The following is a 16,372-nucleotide window of genomic DNA, read 5'->3' as shown; positions in this document are numbered from 1 at the left end:
GTGCCATATTGGATTCGAATGTATTGAGTTGGACTGTATGAAGTAGTCAACGTCAGAGCTCCTCCTCGTTCTTCTGTTTTTACTGTCACCTCTCTTTTACTTCACTTTTCTTTTCTTGTCCTTTGAATCTACGTACATGGTTGTTGTTTTGAGTTTGAGTACATTACTAAAATAAGGAAAGTATTAAAGACACTCTGCTAATATTTTAATACAGTTCCTCCTTTTTTGGGTAAACGTATTTTTATTTATTTTATCAAACCATTTTATAAAAATTCAATAATTAAGCATAGAAGTACATATAATTGTTCAAATATTTAGTTTGTCATTTTATCTTTTATTTGACAATTTGATATTTCAAATTACTATAATTTAAAGAGAAAAGAATTCGAATTCGAATTTAAAAAGATCAGGTGTACTATCTTGATCAACTGACTTGATTTGCATTTGCTAATATTATTTATTTATAATAGGTAATAAAGCATCTGTCGTCCATCTTTTTTTTCTTTTCTTTATTTTTGGGGAGAGAGCATCATGCCGTCTACCATGTTCTTTAGTATTTAAAATTCAGATTTGTTTGAACTAATATATTGGATTTCGGTGGTAGGTGAAAGTGAAATAAACACACAAAGTCAAATCTCAACGAATCTTTTCTTAATTCTTCAATGAGGCAAATGATTATGGATAATTTTTTTTTTTATTATTTATCATTATGGATGATGCAAAGCATACGCTCTTATTCCCACTATAATCTATTGCCCAACGGACCGTGACATCTTTGGACAAATTTTATTTATTTATTTGGTCAATGACCAAATTGATTTTCAATAGTTATGTTTTTGGTGAGGCAGGCAACCATAGACAATGAAGTATGAAATTTATTATAAGCATATAAAGAAGAAGTGTGAACGAGATTCAGCCTAACACAGACGGATGATGGTTAATGTAAGAAACATGTGTTTCCCTTCAAACAAATTCAACTCCATATATTGGTTGCAATATGACTTTCTTTTATTAAAGGTACTTGTAAGGTCCATAGATCTTACATCGTAAGTTAAAATAACAATAATCATATTTATCATATTAATTTTCATGTAATTTTTATACAAACGATATTCTATTTTAATTTAATCTAATCTACAAAGAAGGGATTCGAACTCATGTGCAGGTGGGGGGTATATTTGCTCTAGTTAACTTGACTAAGTCCATATTTACTACTAATTATCATGTCTTTATACTCATTTTGATGTATTTATACTTCGGGAATTTGTTTCTAATGAGAATTTGTCGCATTTCCAATCAGAAGTAAAGAACGCTCATTTCGTACACATAACTTGATTCATAAAAGATCATTAAAAAATTTATACATCAAATTTGAACTGAAAAATCCTATTTAAAAAGTGAAAACTAAACACCGCTATACCAAATTATATTATTAGGCTCCTACAATTTCAAAGCTGAACATATTTGAAGTTTTCTTTAGGATGCTTGCAAATTGCAATATCTTAATCATAGTCTACCAGCCTCTGATTTTCAATTAATCCCACAATTATGATCGTGGCAAACATTTTGGAGACATAATTTTATTACAAATATGGACAAGTATAAAGAATGAAATAGGCTGACAAGTGTTTACAGGTGGGACACGTGTAAATTCTTTTCTTCTGTTTAATGACAGAGCAATACCATACAAATTTAATTCTACTGATACAACTGCAAACAAATTCATTTCAAAATGCTTTACGAAAAAAGATAAACAATTTTTTAAAAAAATAAATAAATAAAAGAAGGGGAAAAAATAGTATTTTGTATTGAAAGTTGAAAGTGGTGGATCATCTGATAACTAAATATTTAATCGCCATCAGCTATCAATTAGCTAGCTAATAGTTGGAGACCGCGCTTTTGTCTCTGTGCCGTGTAATATCAGAAACCTCCACGTTTGCATGGAGAGATGGAGACACATGAGGACGTGGCCTCCTCTGCTTGTTCTTAGTCTTGTCGGTGGTCGGTGGCGTTTTTGTTGACTCAGCACCTCCCTTTGGAAGCATCCTACAAGCTCTGCAACTAAACTCACTGCTTCATTGGGCTTTAGTTTTCTTTTCTTTTTGGGTTGGTGTTTATTGGGCTTGAGTATGTTCCAAGCCCGTTGATAGTAGGGTTGCTTCATGTTCGGTCTCATTTTATTGAGTCGATACGTTGAGATAGACCTAACTAGTCCGTAACATGTTCGATTCCGACCCAAATCCAAAAGGGTCACTTCTTAGAGTATCCACAGTGGGGGTGTATTTTCGGGGGTGTAAAACCACTTTTACATTCCCTTTACACCTCGAGGGTTGTAAATGTGATTTTTGTTTCAATGGAGAAGATGTAAATCTAAAGATGTACAATTGATTTTGCTCACTTTTGTCCACCTTTTCTCATGTATGCCCCATCTGCAAGGGATGTAAAAAAGGATACACATGTGCATCTAAATTTGCATCTCACGGTTGTGATGCAAATTTACAATCGTTTACACCTCCTCATTGCAGGTGATTTCGATCACAAATAGTGTATATTTAACATACACCTCATTATACAACCCCCCACTGATAATGCTCTTAAGACGTTAATGAATTTAGTTAGTAGGATGATTGTCGGATGAATTGTAAATTCATATATCGGTTGATTGATTATGGCCGCCTATGTGAGTCTTTGATTTAACCATTACACGACTTGTGGGGCCATTTGTGTGACAAGGGTTTGCCTTCTTTCTTCTTTGGTGTATACCAACTTATGAGTTGTTCAAGTGTCCACAATAGGAGAGGAGGATTTATTCTTGATATCAAAAAGAAAAATAAAAAAAAATCATCACAAATTTCTACCAAATTTGTTCACTAAATAATGGCAAGTACACATATTAGTATCTTAACTATTAGAACTAGTGAACTATAGACTCCTACATCATATTTACTTGAAATACTAGTACATCACATTCACAAATTTGAGTGAGTGTGTTATGATTCGCTAAACCTAGATTCATGTAAAATGTGATGATATAAAAACATATGCTATCAATGATTACGAGTAACTTTTTAATGTGATTGCCATATCGTCACATAGAATCACTAACTTATCTATATTATAAGACATGTATTTTTATCATTTCATCTATGTTACGTACGTTATATATTACATGAATCAGAAACATCACGAGAACTGGTGATTACCGCAAAATTGGTTAGATCAATAATTTGCATCTCTTTCTTTCTTTAACAAAAGTGGAGCTTTGGATTCAACTTTATAAGAAGTTTGGTGAGAAAACAGCAAAAGATAGATGTTGCAGGCCACACCACCAGACACAACACATGTGGCGTGTGAAAGAGAGAAATGATAACCCAATGATTGTGGTCTTATCCTTCGGAGGCAAAAGGACTCTGGAACATTATCATTTGCATAGGATTTATATCCCAAACACCAACAAACCAAAAACTTGTTTTTTTCCCTCTATATATTCTCTCAATACTTGCACGCATTCTCAGGGACCCCAATCTTTCGAATCTGTACATGGCAAGGCAATCCCATCTGATTCAAAACCCAAGTTCTTGTTTTGATGCTAATGGGATTCATATGGATCAGAATTGAGTAAAAGAACACATTTCAAGTCACAATCCAAATGCCTGCACATCACCTTTTTTTGAAAAAATAATATTCTTTTTTGGGATAAGAATGTTACGTAGAAGAGACAACAATTAACAAAAGGATGAAGCCCATACAACTATTAACAAGAAAAAAGAAGAAAACAAGTTGCACTTACACACCATCTTCATATAGATAGCTTTTCTATGTAAAGCCTTTTTCGTTTTAAAAGCCACAATGGGAAGGGTATGGCCATATAATGGCTATATATATCCCTGGAGATGATGAGAGAGATAGAGAGAGACTGTAAAAGCCACAATGGGAAGGGTATGGCCATATAATGGCTATATATATCCCTAGAGATGATGAGAGAGATAGAGAGACTGTAAATCCATAACTGATGTAGAACAAATGGCTGAATGAATTGAAAAAGAATTAGAGTGAAGAAAGGAAAAAGGATGCAACAGGAATTTACAGATTGGCGTTCGAGCTCCGATTGGATCGCATAATACCTTTCCAAAAAAGGAACGACACCACAAGTTCAACTCATTGCTTTTTTGTGACATAAGGTGGATTTTGGGCTTTTGAGGTTGTTTGAGCTTCCAAAAGGGCATTTAAAGATTGTAATCAATTTACACACTTTTTGTTTATTTTTTGTTAAACTTTCAATAACTCCTCATGGTAATTCAATGAGTGAGAATGATGTATTTAGACAGTCGTTGTGTACATGAGAGAGATTTCTCACACACACACTATCACAATGTCATGAGGATTCGAATTTAAGACCACTAGACTACAAATCAAAATCTTTTTTTTCTTTCAATAGACTGATCTTATTGGCAAAATTATATAGCTTTTAAAATTGAAGGTTACAATAGTTAAAGAATGATCAAAATATGTCATTTGATAAAATCCCGAGAGAAAAGAAAGGGTGCATGCGTGTATATCTGCTGCTTTGTATTATTGGGCATCTAGCTCTTCTTTGTATCTACAACATTGAGACATAATGATGATGACGAATACGACCTTATTTCGAGTTTAACGACAAATTTATTTATATGTAACCCTTCAAACCAAAACAAATAAATCCACAAACACAGACACTTGCAGGGACAAATTAAAAGCTGCCAAACCAAAAACACTTGCACTCTGCTGCAGCTACCTATGCACACGTAACGTCCTTTACCCATTTTTGCTTTCCTCCCCTTTCCAAAGCAAAATCTTTTGTTTCTTTTGTTTATTTTATTTATGAAATTATAAATACCCCATTCATTATTTCTCTCTTCCAACTTCAAAATCATTTAAAGTTTCAGACTTTTCCACAAAAACCAATTCAACTGCAATGGATAACCACCGCCATTTTGGAGTTGATCATGATGGTGATGATGAGTTTAGGTACCTGATCGTACGGCCAGAGAAGGGAGGACTCAGGGACTTGTTTAGGTACTCGGTGTTGCAAAAGGTAGACAGTGGGGTTCGGTTTCTTGAGGGCTCAGACGAAGCAGTGGTGGGTAGAGTGGCGGAGGATCACAGATGGGTCATAGTGGTGTCCATAATTGCCCGGAAAATCATAGGCCTTTTTGGGAAGCCTCTGGAGTGGACTGGCTACCTTGTTGACTTCATCCTCAACCTCTTATCTCTCAATGGAGGCCTCTTTGGCTTGCTCATAACTCTGCTTCATGGTAAACTCAGACACTGATCACAATTATTATTATTATTGTTACCCATTTACTAATTTCTTCATTTTGTATTATGTTTGTGAGTTTTAATGCTCTATTTGTATATATCATTATGTTGTTGCCACTGCACCCCACGTCCTAGGTTCGATTCCCCTCTCCCCAGTATCGCTTGTATCAGAATATCATTATGTTGCCCCTGTAAATTTGTTTGTGTTTAGGCCTCTTTTGGGTTGTTCTTTAACTTCTACTTGGGGGATTAACTCATAAATGCATAATGACAAGAATTAAAATTACAGAATGAAAACATTGGAAACCATTTTCACTAACTAATGTGTTTGCTTAACTTGCTTGCTTTCTCTTCATAGTGAATGGAATTTCTTGTTTACTAAGGGACAAAAGCATATATAGGCAAACACAAAAAGTAAGGCTTTTTGGAAATTCTTTGCACTTATCTTTTGTTTAGAATTTGTGCCTACCTGTATTGTATATGCCTTCTTTCTATGGATAAAGCGTCTTGTGTACAAAATTTACAAATTTATGACCTTTTTGGGTTTTTCTTAATAAAAGGAATGTACTGCAAACTGTTAATTCTCAATTAATCCTAGTAGTCTAATTGCTTACTGTAATGGTGATTGGGGAAGCAGGAAAAGTCGTGGTGCCACAGAGGGGCACAGAGACTTTCATAAGTACAATTGGACATTTCGATGGGCGGATAGACCTCTACAAGGGTGAAAACTTAGCAGAAACAAGCCTAAAAGCTGAACTGGGTAACAACAGGGCTCTCATGGATCTCTGTATGATGGCTGCGAAGTTAGCATATGAGAATGCACAAGTCGTTAGATATATCGTGGTTTACCATTGGAAGGCAAGCTATTCTTGTTCTCTTCTCTCTTTGTTTTTTGGCTATGTTTTAACCATATAAGGGGTTCAATATACTTTCAGTTGATCATTATAAATACTAATTAGTTTAATTTTGACAATGAAAGCAGATGCATTTTGTAAAATTCTACAATTGCTGGAATGGTGAGAAGTGCATTTTAAACATTACTTTTGGTCATCAAAAATTTCGAACTTACTTTTTGAGTCCAATTCATGTTTTTTCTCCTTTATTGTATGGTGCTTGATAGATTTCCAAAAGCAGATGTCCACCCAAGTGTTCATGCTTTGTGACAAGCCTAAAGATGCAAATTTGATACTGATCAGCTTCAGGGGAACAGAACCTTTTGATGCCGATGATTGGAGTACCGATTTTGACTACTCTTGGTATGAAGTTCCCAAATTGGGGAAAGTACACATGGGATTCTTAGAAGCCTTAGGCTTGGGGAATAGAACTAATGCTGTAACCTTCTACAATCAACTCATAGAGATGCAGAAAGAATTCACCCCTGCAAATTGTGTTGATGTTAGCCAAAGATCTTCAGAAGGTTCCAAAGCATCATCCTCAAACATTGATTCTCACATGAAACAAGGTGGAGGTGATCGGCATAGCGAGAAGATAGTTCCACCAGACATGGGGGAGAAGTCTGCATACTATGCTGTGAGAAGAAAGCTCAAGAGCTTACTTGAGGAGCACAAAAATGCAAAATTCGTAGTTACTGGGCATAGCCTAGGTGGGGCACTTGCCATACTGTTCCCATCAGTGCTGGTGTTGCACGAGGAGATGGAGCTGATGCAAAGGTTGCTGGGTGTGTACACATTTGGGCAGCCCCGGGTAGGTAATAGGAAACTGGGGAGGTACATGGAAGCCCATTTGAATTCTATGGTCCCAAAGTACTTCAGGGTTGTCTACTGCAATGATCTTGTGCCCAGGTTGCCTTACGACGACAAAACCTTCTTGTATAAGCATTTTGGGGTGTGCCTTTACTATGACAGCCAATTCAATGAACAAGTATGTATTCAAGCCTTTGCTTATACAGTTTGTTTAATTTTAGTACTATTAATTGTCCTCATATTCAATCCTGTCCACCGAATGCTCTGTAAACTAGTTGCCCAAATATTTGCAGCATTCTATCCTGCATTTCCTTCTTGATATGAGATGTCACTACGGACGCATGCAACCTGCTTATTAAGATTAATGGCGCAATAGAAAGTTGCTGGTTGGTTTAAATTGGTTCATTGGGGACATATTGGTATGAGGGAATGCATGCTCATTGTGGGGTTGATGTCTTTCAAGGCCTGAAATGAACCCCTTTAGCTAACTTTCTTTAAGTTTCATCTTCTTTTTTTACTGAATTATTGTTTTCTTGTTTGACATATGCATCTTTCAAGAGAATGGAGGAGGAACCAAACAGAAATTACTTTGGAATAAGATATCTGATGCCAGAATATCTGAATGCTGTTTGGGAGCTGATAAGAGGTTTAACAATGGGCTACACATATGGACCAGAGTATAGAGAGGGTTGGTTCTCCATTTTGCTAAGGATTATAGGACTGGTGGCTCCTGGTGTCTCTGCACATTGCCCTACAAATTACGTCGATTCGGTGAGGCTGGGAAAGGAGCGCATTGTTCAGATGTCTTCTTTTTAAGAAGCTTTTCTTGCAGATGATGATAATATGGCTTTTAGTCATATGATAAATATAGCTCTGGCTTTAGTGTACAAGTAATGTACATTGTGAAGCTCTTTTTTACGGTCAAATTCCTTGTCACTAATAACAAAAATGGACCTAATAATTCCTTACCCACAATTTAGGTGTGTATTCACATTTCTAAACTGTAGGGATTATTGATGAATATATTTTAGGTGCCTTGAAGAACAAGTACCCTAAGTTTATCTTCCTCTCTTAATCAAGCATGAAAAAGAGGTTGAAACACTAAAAGTACAAAAACTTGTATTTATGTTATATGCAAAGATTTCTGCCCAGTCCCTTTAATTAATCCCTTTAAATAAATTACAAGTGTTTTAGAAATAATTCCAGTCATAATCACAATGTATGCAACTGTCATTTACTTGAAAACAAACATAATTATCTTTTTATTTTTGTTGGTTAAGAATGTATAATGTTATGTAGACAGTAGATACAACAATCTCCAAGAAGCAAAACACTTGACACTTGCACCTAAAGCTAAGCTATAAAAAGGGGTATTTGAGGCATGTAGGTAATTTCAAGCTGTAATATCTAGACTAAATGTGACACTCTGATCAAAACCCACCTGAAAAACACACACATGCATAGAAGCAGAGCACTTGCATCCTGCAGCCTTGCCATGCTAATGGATGCACATGTAACAGCCTTTGCCATCTTGGATTTTCTCTTTTTCCCCTTTTCCCTACAATGTATAAATACCCCATTCATTTCTCTCTTTGTGAATCTAACATCAAAACTCTCACAAAACAATCCAATGGCCACTAATTCCCAAGAGAACCAAAGCCATGGACTTTCTGATGATGATGATGATGATGAGTTCAGCTACCTTATGTTTAGGCCAGAGAAGGGAGGGCTCTGGGACTTGTCCCATAATCTTTCTTTAAAATTTCAACTTCTTCAAGCACTGAATTTTCTTCTTCTTTTCTTTGACATATGCATACTTGAAGAGAGTGGAGGATAAGCCAAACAACAATTACTTTGGATTGAGATACTTGATGCCAAAATATCTTACTGCTGTCTGGGAGCTGATAAGAAGTTTAACAATAGGCTACATATATGAACCAGAGTTTAAAGAGGGATGGCTCTCCATTTTGGTAAGGATGACAGGACTTGTGTTTCCTGGTACCTCAGCACATTGCCTTACGGATTACATAAACTCCGTGAAGCTTGGAAAGGGGCACACGCGCATCATTCAGGTGTCCTCTTCCTAAATTGTTTTTCCTTCAAATAATGCTAGATTTCTGTTATTAAGTCATGGGGTCAAGTGATTGGAATGCCTTCAGCCTTGGATCATCATTTGATAATATGGCATTGCATTTGTAGTCCAAGAGTGTCTATATTGGTTTTGGTTTAACACTGATTTTGTTGTTGAAAAGAATGTGGAAAGGCAGATCTATCTACTCATTGAAGAATTTGAATAGATTCACCAACAGATATATTTAGATGCTGTCTGTGGATTGTCCAAAGTCCAAAGAAAAAGCCCAGAATATTTTCACTCATGTTCAATCTTTGACACATTACCGAAAAAAGAAGCAACAATCTTCATTGAAGTGGCTACAAAATTCAATGTGTATTTCTCTTATGCAAGAGCAAACCATACATGTTATCCCAAAAAAACACCAAAAAAGAGAAAAATTCCCCTGTTTGAGGTGGTTTATTAGTTTGAAGTTTCCTAATTATTACACAAAAACAGTTGGTCCCCTTGTACATATGAAAATTTGCAAGAAATAAATACTAGGAAAATGCATTCCTTACTTTTAGCTCCCAAAGAATTGACAAGCATTACATAGATCACCTATTTCCATCCCCAGAAACTCTTTTAAGTTGTAACCAAAGGTCAATTTCTTTTGCAGATGCCCAACATCAATCATGTGCAACTGCTGATGAGTTTCTTTTCACCGGAAAATTGAATGATACTATTTCCATGTATTGGCTTCAGACAGTATGGGCTGATTGAATAACACCTAAGTCCAGATTCTTGAGCCTCACTACAGATTCTACATGTCCTCTCAGAGTGTGTATCTCTCCCAGCCTGTGAAATTAATGTGGCATTTAACCAATTACATATTAGCAAGATGGGATGAAATCCAACCTGTAAAAATGCAACAGAAAATGGCAGTTTGTATTACCTGGCTATTTCAGCACGCCGCCTGGCCTGTTCTGCGATCAAAGAAGATCGCTTGCCGGTCTTATTGATCTCCATGTCTGCCAACCCTTGTAAACTTCTCTGAGAAAGTACCCACTTGGCTGCCCTATCTTCTTTCCCATAATCTTTCTTAGAAGTGAAAGCCGTCTGTTAAAAATAAAAAGTACATAAAAATCAGAAGTTGTCATTTCAAGCCAGGGCTTGTTCCTCATAGAAACAAATGATAGCAGCAAATTTTAATGGAACTTAGAACATTGCACAAACCTTCCTATCAAACAATAGATTCCAGGCATCTCCACTCAAGCCGTAGCGAATTGCAAATTTGATGATATCCAGGGGAATGTAGAAAATCAAACTGTACAACCATATGACACCAGCCCATCCCCATCCAATGCCACTGATATAAGCAAAGCTGATTCTTGCATATACAGCAATCAAAGTAGCCACCTAAACATGAGAGAATTTATTTATTTATTTTTTCAATAAATGAAAATGTAATTCAGCTTTGGTTTTGTTACCTTGAAAATCGAGTTTAATGCATATATTTAAGAGTTGATTTGCATAAGTCATACCAGTTGAGCCAGCACAAATGCGCACATCAAGAGAGTTCCAGGCCTCTCAAGAAATGACCATCCCTGGCTTCTTGTAACAAATATGAGAGCCTGGCTAATGATGCTAACTTGCAGATATATAGCAGATGAAATTTCCTCGCTGTTGCTGGATAAATCTCTTACATGGAAGGTGGTCTGCAGTCATATAAAATCAATAAGCACTGTGGAAGTAAACCAAGCTAATGTATCTTCTGCTGTTCATGTTGCAGAGGGTCTCAGAAAACAAAGTCAAGAAGCAACATTTCTGTGTTTCATACCTCAAAGAAGTCGGTGCCGACTACAACCCAGTAAAATAATACAGTTACCAAAGCAAGATATGTGCCAATGACAATGCCAGTTGCAAATATCTCATTAAGCTTCCAACTGTCAGGCTTTGGAGAGGGCTTTACACGATCCTGGGAAATCGTCATGATGGTTCCTGCATTTAAAATAATGCACAGTCATGTACTCCTTTTCGATAATCAAGAAGAAGAAATAGTAAAGCTAGAGCTAGTTGAAATATTACCATCATTGAGTATTGCTATAATCAGAACCATGAAAGGTGGGAAGTCATATTCCCATATCAACGCAAGAAGCACGAAACCAAGCTGCAACATGATTGAGTTTAACATTATGAAAAGTTGAAACGTAGTAATATTACTTGAATATTGAGATGATGAGAATATAAACTTACCACTATCCTTATGGTTATAGAGACAGCATATATCTGTGTATGCAAGTAGGCTAGTCAGTTTTACCATCAAACCAATGTAGAAACGTAGAATAAAATTACAAATAAAAACAAAAAATGCAAGTAAAAATCCTATATAGTAGAAATTGCAGAATTTCTCTTTAAAAGGCGAAGTAAGCACTGCTTTACGATTTTGCTGCTCTCTACCTGGTATTCTACTGACACAAATGAACCATTATTTGAATGCAGGGAAAAGATTACTACTCACTGTATAATTCTTCATTCTTTGGAATATAGCTCTACTGGTCAGGACAGCGCTGACAATCACACTTAAGCCAGGCTCAGTTAAGACTATGTCAGAAGCACTTCTTGCAGCATCTGTGGCATCTGCCACTGCTATACCAATGTCTGCTTTCTTTAAAGCAGGTGCATCGTTAACACCATCTCCGGTCATTCCAACCACATGCTTCTTTTCTTGTAAAATTTTTACGATTTCGTACTTGTGTTCTGAAAGTTAAAGCAGTGATAAGGCAGGTGAGTGATCCAGAGATGGAAATATGTATGAAACAAATATGTGCTACAAATGTTTCATGCACACACACCCCACCAAACAGTAACCTGTCTTTCATATTTTCAAGTCTCTCAAGAATTAGGGAGCCTTAGGGAGAGAATTTATGTATTTCGTGAAACAGGTGTTCGATTATTTACCAGGGAAGACTCCAGCAAAGCCATCAGCCTTCTCAATCAACTCATCCACTGGAAGAGCTTCGTGTTCTTCTTTGTCACGGTCACGGCCCAACAATGAAGAGGAAGGGTACATGTTTGTTCCCATCCCAAGTCGTCGCCCTGTCTCCTTTGCAATTGCCAACTGATCACCTAATGTGAGAACAAGCATTCAAGAATCAGTGTCTATCTTTGACATTTATGCTAAATGATTTACAGTTTTAATCAAGAAACAAAGATGATATTCACATTTTTTATGTAAGGCCAAGATGATACATGTATGTACCTGTAATCATCTTCACACAGACTCCAAGGTTAAGTGCTCTTCGAATAGTCTCAGCACTATCATGCCTTGGAGGATCAAACAAGGGCAACAACCCACAAAATGTCCAAGGACCTCCAGGGCTTTCTTTAGTTTTTTCTGGAATTTCCTGGCAGTACCATAACATGGGAGTTGAAGTATGTCAGAAATTTCATCTGGTGCTGAAAAACTGTTGTGACCTAAATTTTGGATTTCTATCTTCTAACTGATAATTTAAACTCTTCCTTTTTTTAAAGTTCATTACAACTCTCACACCCGCACTAAAAGGATTAGAGCATAGCTATGGCATACCTGATAAGCAACTCCAAGAGACCGCAATCCCCTTTCAGCAAATTTGTCAATAATGTTATGCACTCTTCCAGCAATCTCATCTTTCTCGGGGCATAGATCTAGAATCTGATTTCAGGATGAGAATGGAAAAGAAAAACAAAAGAAAAAAAATTCAGGTTTTGGCATTGCAACAATAAAAGAATTTCTCATACACCATTAGTTCTCATAAGTGATCAGCTATTGTTTCTAAAGTGTAAACCTAGTTGTGTTGTTTACTACGTTTCTGTTTGCAGGGGATCACAGAATTTTAAGGTACTTGCCCTCTGAATACATCAGTACCTGTTCCGGAGCTCCTTTGCTGGCCCGATACCAGTTACCATCAGCATCAATGTATGTAATTGCAGTACGCTTGTCCACTGGATTGAAAGGTAGAAAATGCACTTCTGTGATGTTTGCTCTTGCCTATGGATGAAAGAATATTTTTATGCATAAGTAACCAGCACAGAATAAATATAAAATAAAAAAAATAAAAAAACAGCAGGATTGTATCCCCACCTCCTTTGGATCAGCAAGCATATTGACAATGGCTGCATCAATAGCATCCTGATTCTCTAGTCTTGCTGCTCTGGCTGCAAACAAGATAACTGCATCCTTGTCTATGTCTTTGTTGAAAACCTGCAAAGATGCATATGTTTTATGTTATTCAGCCAAACCATATGGCCAAAACATGATATATCAATGACACTTAATATTAACTTTTGCCTCCATGGTTTGAATTAAGAAATTCTTATGGAGTCAGCTTTCATACCTCGACTAGATTTCGATCAACAGTGAGGCGATTAAGGGTGAGAGTTCCAGTTTTGTCACTGCAGAGGACATCCATTCCCGCCATTTCTTCAATTGCCGTCATCCTTTTTGTAATGGCACCCTGAATTAAAGAAAAAACAAAGGTATGCAAACATTGTCAGTCTGAATATGTGGGATTGATGCTATATTGTTTGCAGAACAAAGCACAAAATTGGAGGCTTTTTCTTCCATTGAATATCCAAAGTACCCCTTTTAATATGCGGGAGCATAAATATTTTTTGACTTCCAAAATGTTATGTGACTTAAACTATATAGAGATGCACCTGTTGAGAGAGTCTATGAGAACCAATTGCAAGTGTCACAGATAACACTGTTGGCATAGCAATCGGTATTCCTCCAATTAAGAGAACAAGAAGGTTGTTGATCCCATCCCTGTAAGAGCGGTGCTGTATGGGGAACATGACAATGATTTCAAGAATCATTCCCACAGCTATAGAGCAAATGCAGAAGTTCCCAATCGCGGTAAGGACCTGCAGAAAACCGCGTCACTGATGTCACCTCATGATTTCAAACTTATGAACTATGTCACTGTGAGAATTAACATCAGGAGGAGCATGTTAGGCACTCAATTACCTGCTGGAAATGTCCAACAACCTCTGTGGAGTCAACTAAATGTGCTGCTTTTCCGAAAAAGGAGTGAACCCCAGTTGCTATCACTACAGCTTCAATCTCTCCCTGCTTACATGTTGAACCAGAAAACACTTCATCTCCTGTCCTCTTGGTGACAGGTAGAGACTCTCCTGTAAGAGCTGACTGCAGGAACAAATTCCACAAAACATTACTTCATTCTGTGGATCATATCACTGAGCCAACAAACAGGTCACCCGGAGAAAGTGACAGCTATATAACTGCTGATAGTTAGACAACAAAATTGGCTTTTCAAGCACTTGCCTGGTCAATTTTTAAAGGGTCTCCTTCAAGTAGGCGAGCATCAGCTGGAACGATATCCCCCAGCTTTATGCTGATTATATCTCCTGGTACCAAAATAGATGCATCTTGCTCTTGCCAGCGCCCATCTCTGAGAACCTGCATGAAAGAAATGTGAGCTAATCTGCTATTATGGGCTTAAAGGTGACATCCTCTGTGCCAAATGCATCAACCAAAGGGGCATACCCTTGTCTTCGGAGCTAAACGAGCCATAAGAGCTGATGCAGCATTCCCTGCATTGTTCTCCTCTATGAAACTAATTGTTGAATTGATTATTAACAGGATAATAATCCCCAAAAAGTCCTGCCAGTCAGGACCTTCGCCCTGAAATATCATTTCATCACAGAATAAAGTTATAAACCAGAATTTACATTGCCCTGAAATGGAAATGAATACTTAGTGTAAGACTTGCCCTGAAATGGAAATGAATACTTAGTGTAAGACTCTACTTACTCCACCATTAGCAAGGACAAGTGCCATCACTGCTGCAGCTTCCATAACCCATGACAAGGGGTTCCACATGAAACTAAGAAACTTCAAAAATTTGTTCTCCTGCATTGAAATTAATGAGGGGGCTTTTAATAGCAATTACTCTGTCAATCTAGCTTTAAGCTGATATTGACTATTCTACTTGTCTTAAACACTAAAACTGAACTTATAAACATATTTAGGAACCGTGGTGCTTACCGTCTTCTCTTCAAGCTTGTTAAAGCCAAAAATCTTCAATCTGGCTTCAGCATCTTCGGATGAAAGTCCTTGCGGTGATGTCCTCAGTTGTTCGAAAACTTCTTCCAATGGTAAGCGTTCCTGTTATATTCGAAGTGTCTTAAAATGCTATTGTAGGGAATGAATTCCAAATGTGGTTGTCGTAATGCAACTAAACCTACCAAATCGACACCATCTCTATTGAAATTCTCAGGATCCAACAGTGGTTTATCTAGATCTTCAGCCATGATTCAAGCTTCAAATCCTGTGATTAAGAGAATCAAATGTGCATTGCAACATTAGGCAGGCATCAGTGCCACAAGTAAGTAGGCAGAACTGACAGCATGATTTGGAAAGAGAAAATCAGCAAACATAGTGTCCTTGATTTTTTGAATTATGGTGAAGGATAGGCCTTAGGGTCAAATCTCACCAAGAAAAAAAAGAAGGAAAAGCAATCACTGCATTCCCTAAAGGTATGCATCAGAATCAGAACCAAGTCAAACTAGTCTTAATCTTAACATTATTAACAGAATTAAAAAAAAGCTCAATGTCTTTGTTATGTCTAAAATTCCCTGAGAAAAATGCCATTTGAGTCGATCATTATGTCAACAGTTTGAGCACAGATCTGAATCTATATTCAACTTCTGCATCACCTCCACGTACTTTCAAGAATTCCACATTAACTTAATTGCATAACAATTGGCTCTAATTAAGACCAAACATTACCAATAAGAATCCCATCTGCCCAAATCATCAATTAGCATCATGCACACAACCATCATAAAGAATCAAAAATATAAATGCAACCCAGAATAGAATTTGAACTTGAGAATTGCACTTACTGAATATTGAATCAAACTTGGAAGTTTGGGAAGTGCCCAAGAACTTGGGAGAGTTGGGATGGGAAGCAGAAGAAGGATGAGGTTTAGCTCTCCTCCTCTGGCTTTGATGAAGAATGCAGAGGAGTGAACAAGTAGTAGGATGTATAAAGAGTGATTAGTGTTCCCACATGTATCTAATTGATTTGGTAGCTGACCGTTGGTTGAGCGAAAAGCAGATGATGATCTGCTATTTGCATCTTGTCTTAATTTGGGTCTTGCCATTTTATACGTGTTCTTGTCCTTCCCGATTGAATATTGATTGCGATTTGGTTGACGAAACAAAGGAGAGTGTGTGTGTGTGAGAAAGAGAGACAGACAGAGAGAGAGAGAGAGAGAGAGAGAGGAAACTCAAGAACTGGGTAGGAAGAGCCGT

General features: G+C 37.0%; 2 protein-coding genes across 4 annotated transcripts; one reads left to right on the top strand and one right to left on the bottom strand.

The window, feature by feature from the left end:
* Nucleotides 1–4,681: 4,681 nt before the first annotated feature.
* LOC117623240 lies at nt 4,682–8,166 on the top strand. Of its 3 annotated transcripts, XR_004585100.1 has the most exons (6): nt 4,697–5,294; nt 5,936–6,156; nt 6,281–6,314; nt 6,419–7,179; nt 7,295–7,420; nt 7,560–7,674. XR_004585100.1 is itself a non-coding variant. In XM_034354147.1 (5 exons), the coding sequence occupies exons 1-5, from the start codon at nt 4,955–4,957 to the stop codon at nt 7,815–7,817; spliced, it is 1,614 nt and encodes a 537-aa protein (XP_034210038.1). In that variant the 5' UTR covers nt 4,682–4,954; the 3' UTR covers nt 7,818–8,166. The 3 variants fall into 3 exon arrangements, 2 of the variants coding, with proteins under 2 accessions (XP_034210038.1, XP_034210039.1); XM_034354147.1 differs by lacking the exon at nt 7,295–7,420 and having other exon boundaries at nt 4,682–5,294; nt 7,560–8,166; XM_034354148.1 differs by lacking the exons at nt 6,281–6,314; nt 7,295–7,420 and having other exon boundaries at nt 4,701–5,294; nt 6,433–7,179; nt 7,560–8,166.
* Nucleotides 8,167–9,399: 1,233 nt separating this feature from the next.
* On the bottom strand, nt 9,400–16,211 carry LOC117620975 (ATPase 10, plasma membrane-type). The gene is made up of 22 exons (XM_034351233.1): nt 15,961–16,211; nt 15,301–15,383; nt 15,101–15,220; nt 14,867–14,965; nt 14,600–14,737; nt 14,378–14,512; nt 14,060–14,239; nt 13,750–13,956; nt 13,428–13,547; nt 13,175–13,294; nt 12,959–13,081; nt 12,641–12,745; nt 12,314–12,458; nt 12,013–12,180; nt 11,573–11,811; nt 11,308–11,340; nt 11,140–11,221; nt 10,892–11,052; nt 10,596–10,769; nt 10,288–10,470; nt 10,007–10,170; nt 9,400–9,909 (listed from the first exon to the last, which is right to left on the bottom strand). Exons 2-22 carry the CDS (start codon nt 15,364–15,366, stop codon nt 9,813–9,815), a joined length of 2,859 nt encoding a protein of 952 aa, XP_034207124.1. The 5' UTR covers nt 15,367–15,383; nt 15,961–16,211; the 3' UTR covers nt 9,400–9,812.
* Nucleotides 16,212–16,372: the final 161 nt, after the last annotated feature.

The sequence above is a fragment of the Prunus dulcis genome, chromosome 3, assembly GCF_902201215.1.
Source record: "Prunus dulcis chromosome 3, ALMONDv2, whole genome shotgun sequence".
Lineage (NCBI taxonomy): Eukaryota > Viridiplantae > Streptophyta > Magnoliopsida > Rosales > Rosaceae > Prunus > Prunus dulcis.
The sequence above is the reverse complement of the archived record's forward strand: the minus strand, read 5'-3'. Positions and strand labels throughout refer to the sequence as shown.

Excerpts from the sequence above, each read along its gene's own strand:
- LOC117620975 (XM_034351233.1), bottom strand. The coding sequence starts at position 15,366 with ATGGCTGAAGATCTAGATAAACCACTGTTGGATCCTGAGAATTTCAAT. Across the intron at positions 14,738-14,866 it reads TTGTCCTTGCTAATGGTGGA|GGCGAAGGTCCTGACTGGCA; the intron begins GTAAGTAGAGTC and ends ATGATATTTCAG. Across the intron at positions 12,181-12,313 it reads CTGTGTGAAGATGATTACAG|GTGATCAGTTGGCAATTGCA; the intron begins GTACATACATGT and ends TTCTCACATTAG.
- LOC117623240 (XM_034354147.1), top strand. The coding sequence starts at position 4,955 with ATGGATAACCACCGCCATTTTGGAGTTGATCATGATGGTGATGATGAG. Across the intron at positions 6,315-6,418 it reads ATTCTACAATTGCTGGAATG|ATTTCCAAAAGCAGATGTCC; the intron begins GTGAGAAGTGCA and ends GGTGCTTGATAG. Across the intron at positions 7,180-7,559 it reads ACAGCCAATTCAATGAACAA|AGAATGGAGGAGGAACCAAA; the intron begins GTATGTATTCAA and ends GCATCTTTCAAG.